Below are 16,290 nucleotides of genomic sequence, written 5' to 3'. Positions count from 1 at the left end.
ATCTTACTAAACTGATGTTCCTGAGTTAACTCAGTCCTTTAATCTTTATGAACTTATAATTTATTAATTTAATGTGAAAACTGTTTTGTAACATTTTTACAACAGTAATCTTGAAAATGAATTTGCAAGTTTGAAAATTTCTATTTGAAACATATTTTTGGGTTAAGGCAACAATTTGACTGTAGGCATGTAGCAGCATGACTACACAAAAAAACATTCAACGGTTTGACTATAAACCATCACAACCAACACAATCAGCTCATCATTATAAACCTGTGATCGCATCTTGTTGGTCAGAGGAATGTCACCGAATGTAAAACGTGTTGTGGCTGCAGTGCAAGATTGATAATGCTGGCTAACAGGCACAGCTCAGGAGCCTTTACCCCGGCATGATGTAATACCTCGGCACCTCTGAGTTTGATTAACAGGGGAGCTTTCACAACCTGCACTCAACAGCTGGGATTTATTAGATCTTATTCACACTGGGATCCCACAAAGACAGAAAAGCAAACAGAGATGTTCGGGGGTGTGAGAGAATAAAATACCAAGACATATGGACTTGAGTACAAGAGAGGGGGACAAGAAGCAACATAGAGAAACGTGAAGGAGAGGGTGAAGGAATTGCAGACAGGAGAAATCTGGCAGCTTTCCAACCTGAAATCTGTCCCGCTCCCAGCTCTGCTGGGATAAATTGATGACATCCGTTCACCACAACTATCTGCAACTGAACATGGTTTAAAAAATGAACCATGTTCATAAAGGCAGGTTTAAAAATGTTTCATTTTTAAACCTGTGTGTTCAGTGATCTGTGTGCTCAAATCAAGACAGACGTATGAACTTTTAAAGAAATAATTCAAAGATAATTTGAGAGATAACTTACCATGAAAAAGCAAAATTGTTACATTTTCCTGTTTTGTTGTGAGTCCAGTGGATTGTGTTGATAAGGATATTCTAAATAAAATAACTATAGCATATAGGATAAATACTAGACACTTGATCATACCCAACTGGGTATGATCAAGTGTCTAGTATGTTAAAATGTCTAATTGTAAATAACAAATAAGATTAGTCAGCGTATTTATTTTGACCATTTTGTTTCTACAAGACATTTAAAACAGTTGACCAAAGTAATAATCAGCAGTGATGTCATAAGAAAATATAGAGTTCACAAAAAAAACTAAACAAACAAAAAAAAAAAAAATGACTAGAGGATACATATACTTAGGAGAACAAGTACCAAAGTTTGTGTTTGGTTGTCTATTTCTGTGTCGTAACGATTCTTGGCAATGAATATTACACTGTTGGAAAACTTGTTCTGTCCCTTTAATGGTATCATGTAAGAAAAAATACACCCATGGCTTTGTTACAATAATTTTATGCTAATTTTAGATTAAAAATACTATAAAATAACAATAAGAATTTCAGAATAACATGATGTACTACCTAGCATTAAATGCAAAGTCTATAAATTTGCAGTTCTAACTCAATACAACACAATAGCAGAAACAAACAGGAAAGCTAGTAAAAAATTAACCAAACTGTGCAGCATTCACTAACTCTTCATTTTGCTTTGATCTAAAATCCTCATTCATTCATTGATACACCTACAGACTCTTTCCTCAGAGGTATTTACCACACTGCCTTCCTTCTGCGCTTGTGAACACAACGTTAAAATTGCTTCTTTTCCATACATTCGCCTCGAGCTACATTCACATTCAAGGCGAATGTGGACGCCCAAGGAGACCTTGATGTGCTCACAACAAGTTTAACATTTGCCACCTTACAAAGTGGCTTTGCAGGCCAGCAAATGAGAAGTCTGAGACATTTGAAAATTGCCATACCCCCACCCATCATGGATGTAAAAAGCTTTCTGTCACCTCATATTTCTGGAGGAGCTCTCTGTTCCTCTGTCTGCTTTCTCCCTGCCCCTTTTCATTTTCTCATCGCCGTGTCTTCCTCCTTTTCTCACTATGTTTTTTTTTTTTCCCCCTCACCCAATCTGGCCCATCTTTATTCACAAATAAGATGAGCTTGCTGTTTCTGCTTCCACAGGTAATATGTTTGAGGCGAAGTAATGGAAGATATTTTGCTATCTTAACAGGGGGCCTGGCCGCATTGGCGGTTGTAAATAAGAAAGACCTGGGTGGCTTTCGGCTGTAAGTAATAGCTCTCTATATAGTTTTGGGTTGCCCTCTTTACCATCAGGGTGCGTCACATGTTCAATTCAGCCAGCAATCCTAAATAAGACACACGTCCTAAATGTGTATTTTTGCCTCATTGATTAAAAATGGAGGTCAGAATTGGAGAACTTTGTCAAAAATGGATCAAAGTGCGAGCTTTCAGTCCAACAACATTCCTTAATGAGCAGCGTGCAATGTTCTTTTTGTGGGTTTCGGTTTGCGAGTTAAGGTGAGATTATGTGGGGCAGCACTTCATTGTAACAGACGGCACTTTTGCTTTATGTAGAGAAATTTCTGCAACAATCATAGCCTCATTTTTTTTCTTTAAATCTTTTCTCAGCAAAGAGCCCTTTCATCCCAATGTCCTTCTCAGCTAAAGTCTAGATAAACTAAACATTTTCTGTCAGCAAAAGGAGCTCATAATTCATGTTCAATGGTCAACATAGTAAGCACAAGTACAAAACAGGTTTAGATGTACATGACACAAGAAAACTGGTGAAATTATCACACAAAGCTGACAAACACGTAAATTCCCATATGAAGGAAAATGGAGGTGAGGTAATTTTAAAATATATCTTTTGGATTTGTGGGTTTGAACGTGAGAGTATAAAAAAATTCAATCCCCTACCAAGTGTCAGATTGTGTAGCAAGTTTATACAAATGTGGACTTGCAACACATCATAGAAAATGAAGATGTGGAAGATGTGATGTCCTTATCAGATCAGGACTTTAAGGGATATCTTTGCTGTGGCTTAAATCTTGTTACGATGATTCAGGGGCTGTACAAAATTGTATCATTTCAGTAACCTACATTTTGTGGAAGATCAAAGCAGAAAATATTGTCCTTTTTTTGCTTGCTGGTTTGACTCGATGGAGCATAATGGGGGAAAAAAATAAACAAGTAAAATAAAACATTTAGCTCTAAAATAGGAAATATTTTTAGACAGCTGTGACCAAGCCTGGGATTTCTAAGGATGATGACTTAAACATATGTGTGACTATAACTGCCACTTGATTAATTGCTGACCATTTTCATGGAGCATTAAAAAGCACAAGCACAGGCATATAAGCTGATTTAAAATGTCAGTGCTGTGGTTGTTTTGTGTGTAGTTGTGCACCGGAGGGAATGATTTTATAGATCCAATCAGTGGCTGTTAAGTCAATTTCATCATCCAAAATGAAACCAAGTGCTGTCCAGATTGGAGTTTTTGGACAGCCTGACCTCTTCGAAGGTGACGGAGGATGCAAGATTTAGTGATGGCTCTCATCAGTCAGTACTGATGGGTAGATGTATCTGCCGCATGTCAGATGGACATTAACACTGTTTAAGTGTTTGTTTAATTACCACAAGTCAGATTGTTTCAGCAACATTATTGAACATGGCATGTTTCCTTAATATCATGCTACTTTAGTCTAATGGCTGTCAGATGGAAATAGGACTGAATCCAGCTTTTAATGTGTGACCAATAAATACTGATTATTGACACCTCTGCTATTAAAATAATAAGATTTTAAAGAACGTTGGCAGATACATTATTTGTGTGAGGATCTATGTCTCAGGTGTCGTTTGTCTCTAATTATTAATGCTTATTAGTGATGTTTCACTTCAAAATTTAAAAAAAGTTTGTTTTTTTTACTGTCTTCTATTCATCCGTGTTGTAAATAAATGTATGAGTGAGATGCACATGGTTTGATAAATCACATATAAAACTTGTCTTTTGATTATTTCTGCACTTAAATGTATTTGGCACATATTTCTCTTATTTATATATAACTACACATGTAGTCCTTCCTCTGTCCATATTAATACACTTCATCCTTCTTACTCAGCCATATTTATATTTGTATATCTGCATCTGTAAGTGGTTTTTTTTTATGTTTAGGATTCAGTGTTCCAAATATATCCAGCATATTTACAAAACAGATTTTTTTTTTCTGTCACAGCATGCATATTTTTTCAGCTCAGTAAATAAGGTACTATTATTTGATTGTGTACAATCTGGGCAAAAGTATTATGGGATAGGAGTGTGTCAGGGTTCAGTTTTCTGGATTAAACTTGCATTATCTGGATTATGTCCTTAAAACACAGTATATATTTTATACTTCAACACTAGAATACTCTTGCCTAAATTTTAGAAGAAAAGCAATAATATTACTTAATACCCATGCCTTCCTCTCATTTTATATCTTAGATTTTTTTTTCTGTATTTGTTTTCACTCCTTTTCCCCCTCACAGTATTTGCCTAAAAAAAGAACCGTTTTTGCTATTTTTTTTTTTTCTCTATCCGCTCCAAGATCCCTCCCGATGTTCATAATAATAGGGTGGATAAATAAGTTATCATATCAGCAAGTCTACCTAGTTTATGTTTCTTTATTGAACTTTTTGTTTGGAAAATTCTGGGAAAGTATAAAACTGAATTTTCCAATTTTCAATTACAATTGACGTTTATTTTCATGTGCATATTTTCTGTCTTGTCTTGTTTAGAATTCATATTCACTCACTCACTCACTCACTCACTCACTCACTCACTCACTCACTCACTCACTCACTCACTCACTCACTCACTCACTCACCCATTCTGACCATCTTCTGATGAACATGACATCATTCTGTTTCAGCATATACACATCTTTTGAGTCTTAAAACAATTCACCCACTCATCTAGTTTTTTTTTCATTCTTGTACTTATAGCTCACAAGCAACAAAAGAAAGTGACAAATGAAGAGTCATGCCATGAAGCAGACGAAAACACACGCAACGTTCTCCTATTGCGAGGGGAATAAAACCCATTTATGTGTGACTCAGTGTGACAGGTTGCATGCTAAAACCTTGGTAATGTCTCTGTGGCAGAAAAACAGGCCTTTGTCACCTGAAGGGTAGCCTCATTTTTCATTCAAAGGGACTTATTCACAGACACTGATTGCCCTAACACCCACTGTGATAGCAGTTCTGGTGTGTGTGGGGGGAGAGGAGGTGGAGGAGGGTGGACAGCAGCGATGTGGAGTGATGGAGAGACTGACAGCCGCTTGAGTGATTAATGAGCCTTTTTGAGCCTTTTTGGTGGTGCACTATTGTGAGGAAAGGCTGTGTGGACAATCTGAAAGGGGAAGAAAGAAAATAGAGGATGAGCACATTACAAAAAAACAAACATGAAAAGACATCTTCAGGAAGAAAAAAGCTAGAAACAAGTGCAGATTGGCAGCCAATTTTGTACAAATATAGATAGAGAGAAAAAAAAAAAGGTTGCAGGGAAGATTAGGACTGAATGACAGATGGGTTGGACGAGTCATCCACCATGAAAAGAGAGGTTTGGGCTTAGAAAGGCTTCTGACGGGGATTGAAAACAAGATGTGACGGCTTGTCTTTTTCTGTTTGTATGTGCGTCTTTTTGTCTGTTGATCTGTATATAACAATCTCAGCTGTCTGTCTTTCATCCCGTCACATTTACAGTAAGTGCAGGACGGGAGCACATCGCTGTGGTGTTTCGCCTAACAGGCTGCATGTTATGCCACACGGCTGGTCAGCAAGTGCTGATGACGAGGCAGCGTTGATTTCTCAAACATGCGTTTAATCTTGACGAACTGTTGGTGACTAACTGTTGACGATGAGTTGGAAAAGCGGTGCATTGTTTTGAGTAAGTTCAGACTTTCAACACAGGACTCGAGCTAAGAGGTTGAAACACGAGATCCTTCAAACTTGACTATTTTTTTTTTCTTTTACTGTGAATTTTATTTTTGTTTTTTAATTATTCCTGGCGTTTAGCTCAAGAATTCTGACTTCCAAAAGCAAATTGAATGCGCCACCGAGGAAATCGTTCAGCGATAAATCCACACACGGAAATAAGAAAATTAAAAAAAAACTTCTGTTTCTGCTGTTTTCTTTTGCTCTACTTGCTGCTGTGACCCTTAAAGCAAATATTATTTGGCTTCTGCTTAGTTTCCTTCTGGTTAAATTGGATCTTCCTGTCAATGTGGTTGCTCACAATGACAGATTGCTGCAGAGCCAATGACTCAGCTGGACTTTGTGGCTATTGGCATATTATTAACAAATTTTTTTGTTGTATTATAATAACAACTAAATTGAATTGTATCTCATTGTAGTAGAAATCACTGGGCAGATTTTATTGTATATTTCTACGAACCTGGGCATTAGTTGGACAGGTTTATAAGGTGCCTTGAGATAATATTTGTTCTTAATTGATGCCATTTAAACAAACTGAAATTAATCTGTATTTCTATTTGTGTGGGCTGCACAGTGGCGCAGTTGGTAGAGCTGTTGCCTTGCAGCAAGAAGGTCCTGGGTTCGATTCCCGGCCCGGGGTCTTTCTGCATGGAGTTTGCATGTTCTCCCTGTGCATGGTGGGTTCTCTCTGGGTTCTCCGGCTTCCTCCCACAGTCCAAAAACATGACTGTCAGGTTAATTGGCCTCACTAAAGTCTCCCTAGGTGTGAGTGTGTGTGTGAATGGTTGTTTGTCCTGTCTGTTTTCTGTGTTGCCCTGCGACAGAATGACGACCTGTCCAGGGTGAACCCCTCCTCTCGCCCGGAACGTTAGCTGGGGATAGACACCAGCAACCCTCCCGAACCCATTAGGGACAAGTACGTAAGTGTTATTGTCATATTGAGTGGATTTAGAGGAGGACCAAAGTGGAAACTGGAGACTCAAATGGACATGAAGAAGTTATTAGCAAAATGGAGAACTTATAAAAATTGAGCCAGTCGGGTAGCAGCAGGGCAAAAACTACAGAGGATTCAAGAAACAGGATGGCAGATGAGCAAAATGAAACGAGCCAGTAGAGAACAATGTTCACTGGGGAGCTTAAATATACTGCAGAATGAGTGGAAATGATAAAGAACGAGGAGCAAATGACAGGTAATTGGTTGCAGCTGGAGAACGGAGCATGGATGGGCAGGTGGGATTGGGACCAGGAAGGGTAAGATTAAGGAGAAAAAAAATTAGTAAAAGCCAAGAGAAATCAGAAGGGGAATAAGAAAACACTTGTGCCTAATAAAATAGTAAACAGAAACATTAATGTAAATAAATAAATAAATCCAAAATACTAACCATAAGACTAACTGAACTGACACAAGGGATAAACCGAGATGGTAAGAAGTAAGAAAACAAACAAACATAAATAACACAAACATTGATGAAAGTAAAAGTATACCAACCATCTATGGATTATGAAAGTTACAGGCTCTTATTATTATTATTATTATTATTATTATTATTATTATTATTATTATTATTATTATTATTATTATTATTATTATTATTATTATTATTATTATTATTATCGCCTTGCTTATTGAAAATTCAGCTTATGAATTCAAAGCAAGAAATCCACTTTGAAAACACCCGGCTGCTACTCAGTAGTTGTATTGTATCAGGTCAGTGTTTTTGTCCTTGGCTGTATCTTTGGTTCGGAGTCAAACGGGTCGGCACCGCTGTAACTGACACCAGCTGTAATGTTCACCTTCTGCTCCACCATCTGTTGAAACCTCCTCCCGCCTTCCGCCCTGCCCTGCGGCCTCCATCGGCCCGTTCCGTCTCCTGAGGCGCCGTCTTCATTATTTACACTCGGGACCCACGGCAGCGGCCGCATTAACTAATTTCGTCTCTGGCGTTTGCCTCTTCTGAGACGCACATTAAGTGATAGTCACATACAAACAAAACAAATTTGATATATAAACACAGGCAGACATGGTAATTACTTGAGCCTTGTTTGTCTCCGCCTCTTGTTTGCTCGCTGCTATCTTTACGCTCCAAGACAACCTGCACAAACCTGAGAGGTTGTGAAGAAATTTGTGCCAGGAAGCATTTCACAACTCTGACAGTAGAGATAGTCCCTTCATAGTGTATAATTTATATTAGGCATCTTTATTGAAGAACCACAGTGAAAGGTGTATTTGTTAGACTTGGGGGGGATATAAAAGCAACAAAGTCCCTTGTTGGCTTTTTTAACATACACCTATTGTTTTCCCAAATAATCCTATGTAGACATATCAGAAACAGCTTCTGGCAGCCCAAGTCTCAAATGAATGTTGCTCTATTTTATGTGATAACATCAATGCAACTTTGATACTTCTGCTCACTTGAGCTCTAGCTCAGTACATTGCAGCCAGGGACACAGCCAGTTAAATTCTGCTGTTGAAATGCATCATTAGTTGTCTGTGCTGCTCTTTAGCTCCAACTTTCTGTTTGCTTTAGTTTGGTTTATTTACTAAGTACATTTTACAGTGCCTTAAAAGCTTTGGCATGTTACAAAAAACAAACTTCAGTATTTTTGTGACCAAAACATAGCAGTGCATATCTGTGAAGAGGATGGAAAAGGAAACATGGATTTCAAAAGTTTAAACGGACAAAGCAAAAGCTGGTTTAAGCATTTCTATTTAGCAGCTCTTCACTCGACTAGCCCTAAAGGTCTAGTGGAAATACTTCCACTCAGAAGTCACCTCAGTAAAACATGATGGTGGCAGTGTGATATGATTGTTTTCCCCCCCAGCACAGCTGGAAAGTTGGACACAGTTAGGAAGATGGATCAAATTAAATACGGGGAAACCCTGATTTGAAAACCTGCTGGAGACAGAAAAAGACTGGAGAGTGGTTTCCAAACAAACAGTCAAATCTGAAGTGGAACAGATTAAATCAAGGCACATTAAAATATTTAAGTGGACTAGCCCAAAAACTATGGCCACAATCTTTGGCAATGCTTGAAATTTGATGTACACAGAGGCTCTCCTTTCAACCTGACTGATCTTCAGGTGTTTTTGAATAAGCAAAACTGGTAGACACACAAAATCATACTTGCAGCTACAACATGAGCAAAAAATTTGTCAGTAAAGATTTACTCAGTAGAAATATGTCACAAGAAACAGTTTTTAATTGTTAATAATTTGGCTCTTTCGAGTGGAATCCCAATAAAATACATTATGTTTGTTACATCAGAGTGTGAAAATTGGATTGACACTTTTTACAAGGTGCTGAATGTTTAGCACTTTTACCAGGCTGTAGTATCGACTCAAAGAAAGAAGTGCCTAGCTTTACTTGACAAGCTTTTACTTTCCTGTGTAAAGTTTTCAACTTTTCCTTGTTGCATATGTTGGGTTTTTCACAAGATATTCCAGCTTCTTATGTAAGTGTAAAAGTCATACTTAATAAATGTGCTGGTGATTACTGACATAATACGTGTGCAGGATTTTGCAGGCTTTTTGCCTAGTTTTTCCCCAGTGCAGCCACTTTAATGGACCGATGACTTGTGACACACAATCAGCTTTTGTTAAGAAATAACATTTATTTGAATGTTTGCGACTTAACATCAGCATCCTTAGAGTCTTGTCATCTATGAAAGACGGTTTGTTTTCTTTCTGTCTTCGACATGACATGTTGCTATTGGTTTCATCACCTTGGATACAAAGTAATTTCGAGCACTGCTGAGTGAACCAATTTATTTTCAGCAACCCTTTAATGTGAAGTACGAACACCGCAGATTCAACACAAGTCCTTAATTGTAATCTCAATGGTTCTGTCTTGTCCATGTCGTGAAACGGCTAACTGCTGTTCATCATGACCTGCTGCAGGTTCTCTGCTTGAAACTCATTCATGGGGAAAGAAAAAAAAAAAAATCTAAAGTTTGTAAATTCACATTCTCTTTTATTGTTTTCGTCTTTGCCTTCAGGTGCAGCAAGATGCTGGGTGCGCAGCCTGTGTACGGACTAAAGCTCTTGCTGGCCCTGACAATGCTTCATACAGCCGATTCAGGTGAGTACTTATTACCGAGGGTAGACTTTATAGGAAATAGCTTGCATGCTTTTAGATTTTCGTTTTGTAGCTTGGCAACAACTGAGCCGTTGAGGTGTGAATGCATCAAATCCATCTCAAAGCTAACTTTCTCTATGTTCAAGGTAAAGAGCTGAACAGTTCAACAAGACAATGCTGCTTTGCTGTGATTTTCTGTTTGACTTACAGGCTGGTAGAGAGGCACGATTACTAAAGAGAAAAAATCCACATTGCTTTAACATTTCCTATGGTAACCAAAGGACTAAATGGTTTAACCCTTCTCTCTTTCAATATCTAAGTCACCCTCCTGCAAGGCATCCTCATCAACTTGTAAGAGATTTGGGGTTTTAGTTATGCTTCACAGACCTCAGCCAGCTGCTGTTGTGTGTAAATAATGAGTGCTAGGAAATGAGCCGACTGCCCAAAGTCTTAATGATCATTTGACCAGAAAAAAAAAAGCTTTCAGTAAAACCTTCACATGTTGAAATTTTAACATTTTAAAATCGCACATAAGGTACAATTTCCAGTTTTGTGACAAGCTGGAGAAGCAACACAAAACCAAGCTTTAACAAGAGCTGTCACATGATAGAGTTGCTTAAGCAATTCATGAGCTTGAATTTTTTATTTTATTTTTTTCAAATCCTGTGAAAGTGACATCATCAAAAATGGATCGCAGCTTGCTTTAAACTTTGCTGTTGTTTTCCTTTCGAACTTAATTATTCATCTTGCCAAGCTGATGAAGAAAATTGCTTTTCAACTCCTTCATTTTTTTCTCTACCAAATTGCCAAATTGCCTGTTTGTTTATTAGCATAATTAAAGGTCGCTCTGATAAAAACAAAACAGCCAAGCATAAAAAAAACTAAACCCAGAGGATTCAAGGATGATTTACCATAAAGGTAATATTAAAGCTTGAAATACAAATACCTTTAGTGGGATCCAACCCAACCAGGCTCAGTTTTTTGGATCCCTCAGTCACACTGACATCCATTTTCTGCTTTGTCCCCTGGTCCTGTCTAAACACTTGGCAGACGTCCACAGCTTATTGACCGTCTCTCCGAGTTTGGCTTGTAATTACCCCAGCAACTCTAGGAAGAGAATAAAAGCATGAGATGTAAAGATGCAGAAGCATTCTGATCCACAGAGCTTACATTTATCTTTTAAGCCACGTCTAAGAAATTGAAATGTATTTTAGGCCTGATTAAACCTCAGAGATATTATATCCAATTCCAGTGAGGAAAGCTGATTAATCTTTCTTTTGATTCTTCTAAAGAAAAAAAAAAAAAGAAAGAAAAAAAGCAGAAATTTAGGATGTCAATTATGTAATTATACATCATCAAGTCATCCAAACTTTGGCGAGAGTCTTGACATTTTGCGTGTGTTTGCCTGTCTGTCTGAGTGACCTTTCGAAACCGCTGATGCTGATGAGCGAAGGACAGTGTGGCAGAGGAACAAGGGCCGGGGCATTCGCAGAGAATCGTGTGAAACTGTGAGTCATTTGTCAATCTGTGCCGAGGATCTGGTTGCCCCAGCTGCCTCCCGATCTGTCTGTTTGGCAGTTTTATCTGTCTATTCCAGGGGGCTCTGCGGGAAATGGAGGGCGGGGGAAAGTATTCACATCCGTCAGTCATTCTCCGGCCTTTCTGCACCCTGCCTGCGCACTGCTGATGGATATCTGTGTGTATCTATATGTGTCTCTGCGTAAGTAGGGCGGACTTTCACGCCCCCGCGCTGCTCCCCGGTGTCCTCGCCGACCGTCTGCTTCGCTCCGCGTCGTAGTTTTTTTCCTGCTCGGTGTTGACTCGGGCCTCAAGTTCGCAAGAAAGGAGACAGTGAAAAAAATCCAATCAGCTTTCCTGTGTGTCTATATGAATGTGTAAAAAAAAAAAAAAACACCCAAGAAACTCTAGCTGCATTACAATACCCTGATTTACCTTGTATTACCTCCTCCCTTCATGGATTTTGCACTTTTATTTTTCCAGCTAAGCAAAAAGTCACAGGGAGGTAAGAGGACCACTGGGAGGGCTGGCATTAAAGCTCACCCCGTGACACCTCGCTTGACGGCGCAGAATTGGAAAAAGGGTGGGATGTGAACGCAGAGAGCAGATTAAGGAGCGGGGGTGGTAAGCTTTTTGCATGTGTGTGTGTGTGTGTGTATATGCGTTGGTAATACTGTGCTCGCACTTTTACCGCCACTACTCCATGGCCTGTGTATCGTGCTTATGAATTTTAAAATGTTGGGAGCTTGTCACACAAGATAAATGTACTATAACGCCACAGAAGGTGCAAAATTAGTCACGGCAGAAGCTTAAGGGGAGTTTCTGTAAATCCCAGTGCAGCCTGGTCTGAAACGGCGGAGATGGGAAGAGAGCTGCTGTGAGAGGGTTAATATCTGTCTCTGAGAAAGACAGGTGGAGGAGATGGGAGGATGCTGGTGGGGTCAGAGAGGATTTCAGGGACCTGATTAGACAGCAGCACTTGAGGAATAAACCTCGGTGATATTCAGAGATCTGCTCCTATGTGGCTGCGAAGGTTTGTCAGATCAGAAAGAGGATCCCAAACATTGGTATCACAAATGTTAACGTTTTTATATGGGATTTTATATGACGTAGCATATTAAAATTACATAAGTTTACTGTAGAAGTGGAAAAGTAAATGCATTCTGCTCCCCATCATTCTGATGACCCTAAATATAATCCATTTAGGGTTTATAAATCCATTTCCACCTAATTACTGAAAAGGTTTCACTTCTCTGAAGATCTTAGAGATTTGTAAGGTAACATTAGTTAACAAACAGAAAAAAAAACATTCTTTCTAAAAGTTACCTACTGCAGCTTTAAACATTTAAAGAGCTCTCATAACACAAACATGAACACGTAGCAGCCACTAGAGTCTTTTTCTAACTGTGAAAGTTGCAGTAAAGACCGTAAGAAACTCAGTAGAAACATAAACAAGCTTTTACAGATTTGCATTAAACTTACATTTTCAAGCCTGCCTTCAAGTTTTCTTAGAAAAGTTATTAGTGAAGACACATATCTACTTTCCTCTGGTTATAAACTGTTTATCTTATGCATTGCTTCATTTTATTTATTTATTTTTTTGCCATATTTTCTATAAGTTAGTTTCTGGCTTTTCAAGTTCAAGTTGTATTATTTTTTCACTAGCTTAAAATTGTTGTTGTGAAACTGAGTTGTTTTTTTAGTTGTAGAGAAATAAAGGCATGTTTTAAAGTTATTCAGGGCAGGGTTGCAAAAAAAGAAACAAACTGAAGAAGTCTCCAGGAGGCAATTAGGGGGAGAAGTAGAAATCTGTCGACCCTAAGGAGAATCTCCAGACATAAGCTTATGAACTGCACTTAACAAATCTGTTTGCTTATTTTTTGCTTATTTCCAGTGGAATTGAACTTATATTTACTTAATAAATCTGTATTTCTACCCTTTTTGTACATGCAGCAATAAATCATATCAACACCAAAGTGCTCTGTGAGTGCAACATGTCAAACCCAATTCTGAACTGGAGATATTTTTATCGACCACAATCTGATGGAGATGCATCAGGATTTTCACAAGCAGTACAAGCTTGGAAAAACGAAAGCAGGGAATTCGTGGGGGTAGAAATGACTCAAAGAAAAACTAGAGATGACGCAATCCAGCGTAAGACGTTGGTGGAAAATACAACGGGAAACGCAGACATGGAAAAGTTGAGAGGATGACTCCTTGGATCTCAAGTAAAGGAAATGAGAAGCTACAGAAACTATTCAGGGAGCGGATCTCGTGTGAGAGGGTGTCAGCTTTCAGACTTTATTTCTTGTTTTCTGCCAGTGAACATGAGCACACAACCAAACACACAGAACTGTTGCTTTAAACAGCTGCGGTTACAGCTGGTGGCTGGGATCCACCTTAATGTTTCTATATGCGCCTTTAGGATTGCGTTCACTCTGTGTTGACGTATGCAGGCCGGCGATCAGACAAAGCGGAACAGCATGGTTATTCATTTCATCTGATTTCTCAGAACCTTGTACTTTATGCCAGACGTGAGTTTCTTCTGTGAGTTTCCACAGTCGGGTACAAAACTGTGATTTTTGTGTATGTCTGATGATGAACTCGGAGTCGCTCCTCCCAGACTAAGAGTTTTGCTGAAGTTTGACTTCATATACGGTTGAGTATGGAAAGAGGGCTGGCTCCTGTTTTAAGAATGAAAAGATTTTCAACACTAAAACTGTAATTGATGACTTATTCTGTGGCAACCATTACACTTGTGCCAGATAACACTAAACACGAACTAGATCTCCCAGGCTAACCAGATTCACTCAGATTAAAATGAATTATTTTATGTTTAGAGCATGCAGGTGGTGAACTTTTAAAAGAAATCAACTTTTCTCCCTCATGAATTTGTTCTATTTCATGGATCATATTTTCTGAAATAACAAGTAAACGTATGCAGCTAGATATGACCTGGCCTTGCCAGATACTTACATCAGTTTATTTATGCCTGGCTCTCTTCACTCATAAACTTTTTAATGCCTGCTCAAAACCCAAAGTCATTATAAAAGATTGACAGAGAAGAGGTCCATCAGGTCGCTGTTTCTAATCGCCACTTTTAAAAGCACATCTAGGTTGATTTTCTTAAATAAAATCCGGATTTTATTTAATCCTAGGTGACAAAATCAAAGATAACATCTGTGCTGGTATTTCAGTTACCTGAGAAAAGTTTAACCTCACCGACTGCATACAAAAAACTAAATGTTTACAGTGCAAGAAATTGAAAGTGATGCGAGAAGCATATGTTTTCTGTCAATTCCCTACAAAGGGTGCTTATGTGTTGCTTTTATTTGTGCCTCGAAACATAAACAGTTGAATTGTTAATTTGAAAGATTTATGTTTGACTTAGTCTGTCTTTACTGTCATTATTAAAATCTTGCCATCATTGTTCATATTGAACAATGAGGAATTGTTAATATTATGAGAGAAGCAAAGGCAGGTGAAGAAAAGGGAAGGTAATTGCAGACAAAAAACAAGAATAGGCATATATTTAAAAGTCAAAACAGCAAAGAAAACATGGAAAATAAAGTGAGGCAATTTTAAACTAAAGCAAACCACTCAAGAAATCGGCGAACAAAAGATGCTTCAAAATATGACGGTGCACAAGAGAAATTCACAACTTTGTACGCGTAAGGGGATAATTGCACATGAGTGAAACATTGAGCGTGCTAATTACAAATCGTGATGAGGCGAAATGGAGAAACAGGATTCAAAATAAACCAACAGAGACAAGAAAACAAAAAAGACAGCCTTGCAGTTTAGGGGAATGTACTGGGAAACAAATATTCACCTGGCTTGTGTCTGAAAGAGTGGGGTCAAGTAGTTTTACAGTAACTGAAGGCAGAAATGGGACATTTACTCAAATGTTTTGTTTTTGGGGGTTTTTTTGTAACCTGGTAGTACTGCTTTGTCATTGGTACGTAGCAAAACTCAAGATTCTTCAGCAAATAAATCTGTACCATCTAATTAGGAGAGGTGGCTCTGTGGCTGGGATGAACCTGAAGTCTGTGGAGACCGTGGTGGAAAAGAGGCCCCATCCTATAAAGGCCCCTACCCAAGTAGAGGGCAGTTCTGGAAGATACCAGCCACCTCTTGTACATGGTTTTGTCCCAGCAGAGGAAACTCTCTTGGACAGATTCCTGTCAGTGGGTTGTTTAACTGAGAGGCTTAGGAACTCCTTTGTGCCACGGGACATTAGACTCTATAATGCTCCTGGTGGGAGGAGGACGGGTGGGAAACAAGGAAATTAATGTTTCTTTTTGTCATAGTTTTTATGTTTTTATTGTGCATTTTTATTATGTTTATTAAATAACGTTTTTAATCTAGTATTTGTATGGATGGTCGTGTCTGTATGTGAGCACCAGATTGCCTCATAGGTCCTCCAGATTAATAAAGTCTCTCCTAACTTGACCTATTGTTTATGTAAAAGTGTAAAATTTAAGATTCCATTAGAGTCTATACATGCCTCACTGCCTTTGCTGTTCCTTTTTTTCTTTTAGGGAGTGTTAATTAAGGCTTTTTTAGAACAACTAAAATCATTCTGCCTCCCTGTCTGCAGACAGACCACAGACCAGTTATGTGTGTGTGATCTAAATGTTAATTTCCACTGTGAAATAGTACAAAAATATTTCCCCAATAATATTAAATAGTTATCTTAGGTAGTCAGTGAGGACTTATCAAATGCGACTTTTTGGCTTGCAGATGATGATCCACAGCTAAATCTGATTAAAGTGTGGAAAATCTGGAAAATTGATTCTTACTGATAAAGTGTTACTGGGACTGATAGTGTGCT

General features: G+C 38.4%; 1 protein-coding gene across 1 annotated transcript in view; it reads left to right on the top strand.

Moving 5' to 3' along the window:
* The window catches only part of ncanb (neurocan b), a 153,099-nt gene that overhangs the window by 26,906 nt on the left and 109,903 nt on the right, over positions 1 to 16,290 (top strand). Inside the window, exon 2 of the mRNA XM_044129077.1 lies at positions 9,859 to 9,941. Coding sequence (XP_043985012.1) covers positions 9,869 to 9,941 — 73 coding nt within the window. The 5' untranslated portion in view covers positions 9,859 to 9,868. The remainder of the gene's footprint in view (positions 1 to 9,858; positions 9,942 to 16,290) is intronic.

The sequence above is a fragment of the Gambusia affinis genome, linkage group LG10 (genome assembly GCF_019740435.1).
Source record: "Gambusia affinis linkage group LG10, SWU_Gaff_1.0, whole genome shotgun sequence".
In the NCBI taxonomy this organism is placed as follows: Eukaryota; Metazoa; Chordata; class Actinopteri; order Cyprinodontiformes; family Poeciliidae; genus Gambusia; species Gambusia affinis.
The sequence above is the reverse complement of the archived record's forward strand: the minus strand, read 5'-3'. Positions and strand labels throughout refer to the sequence as shown.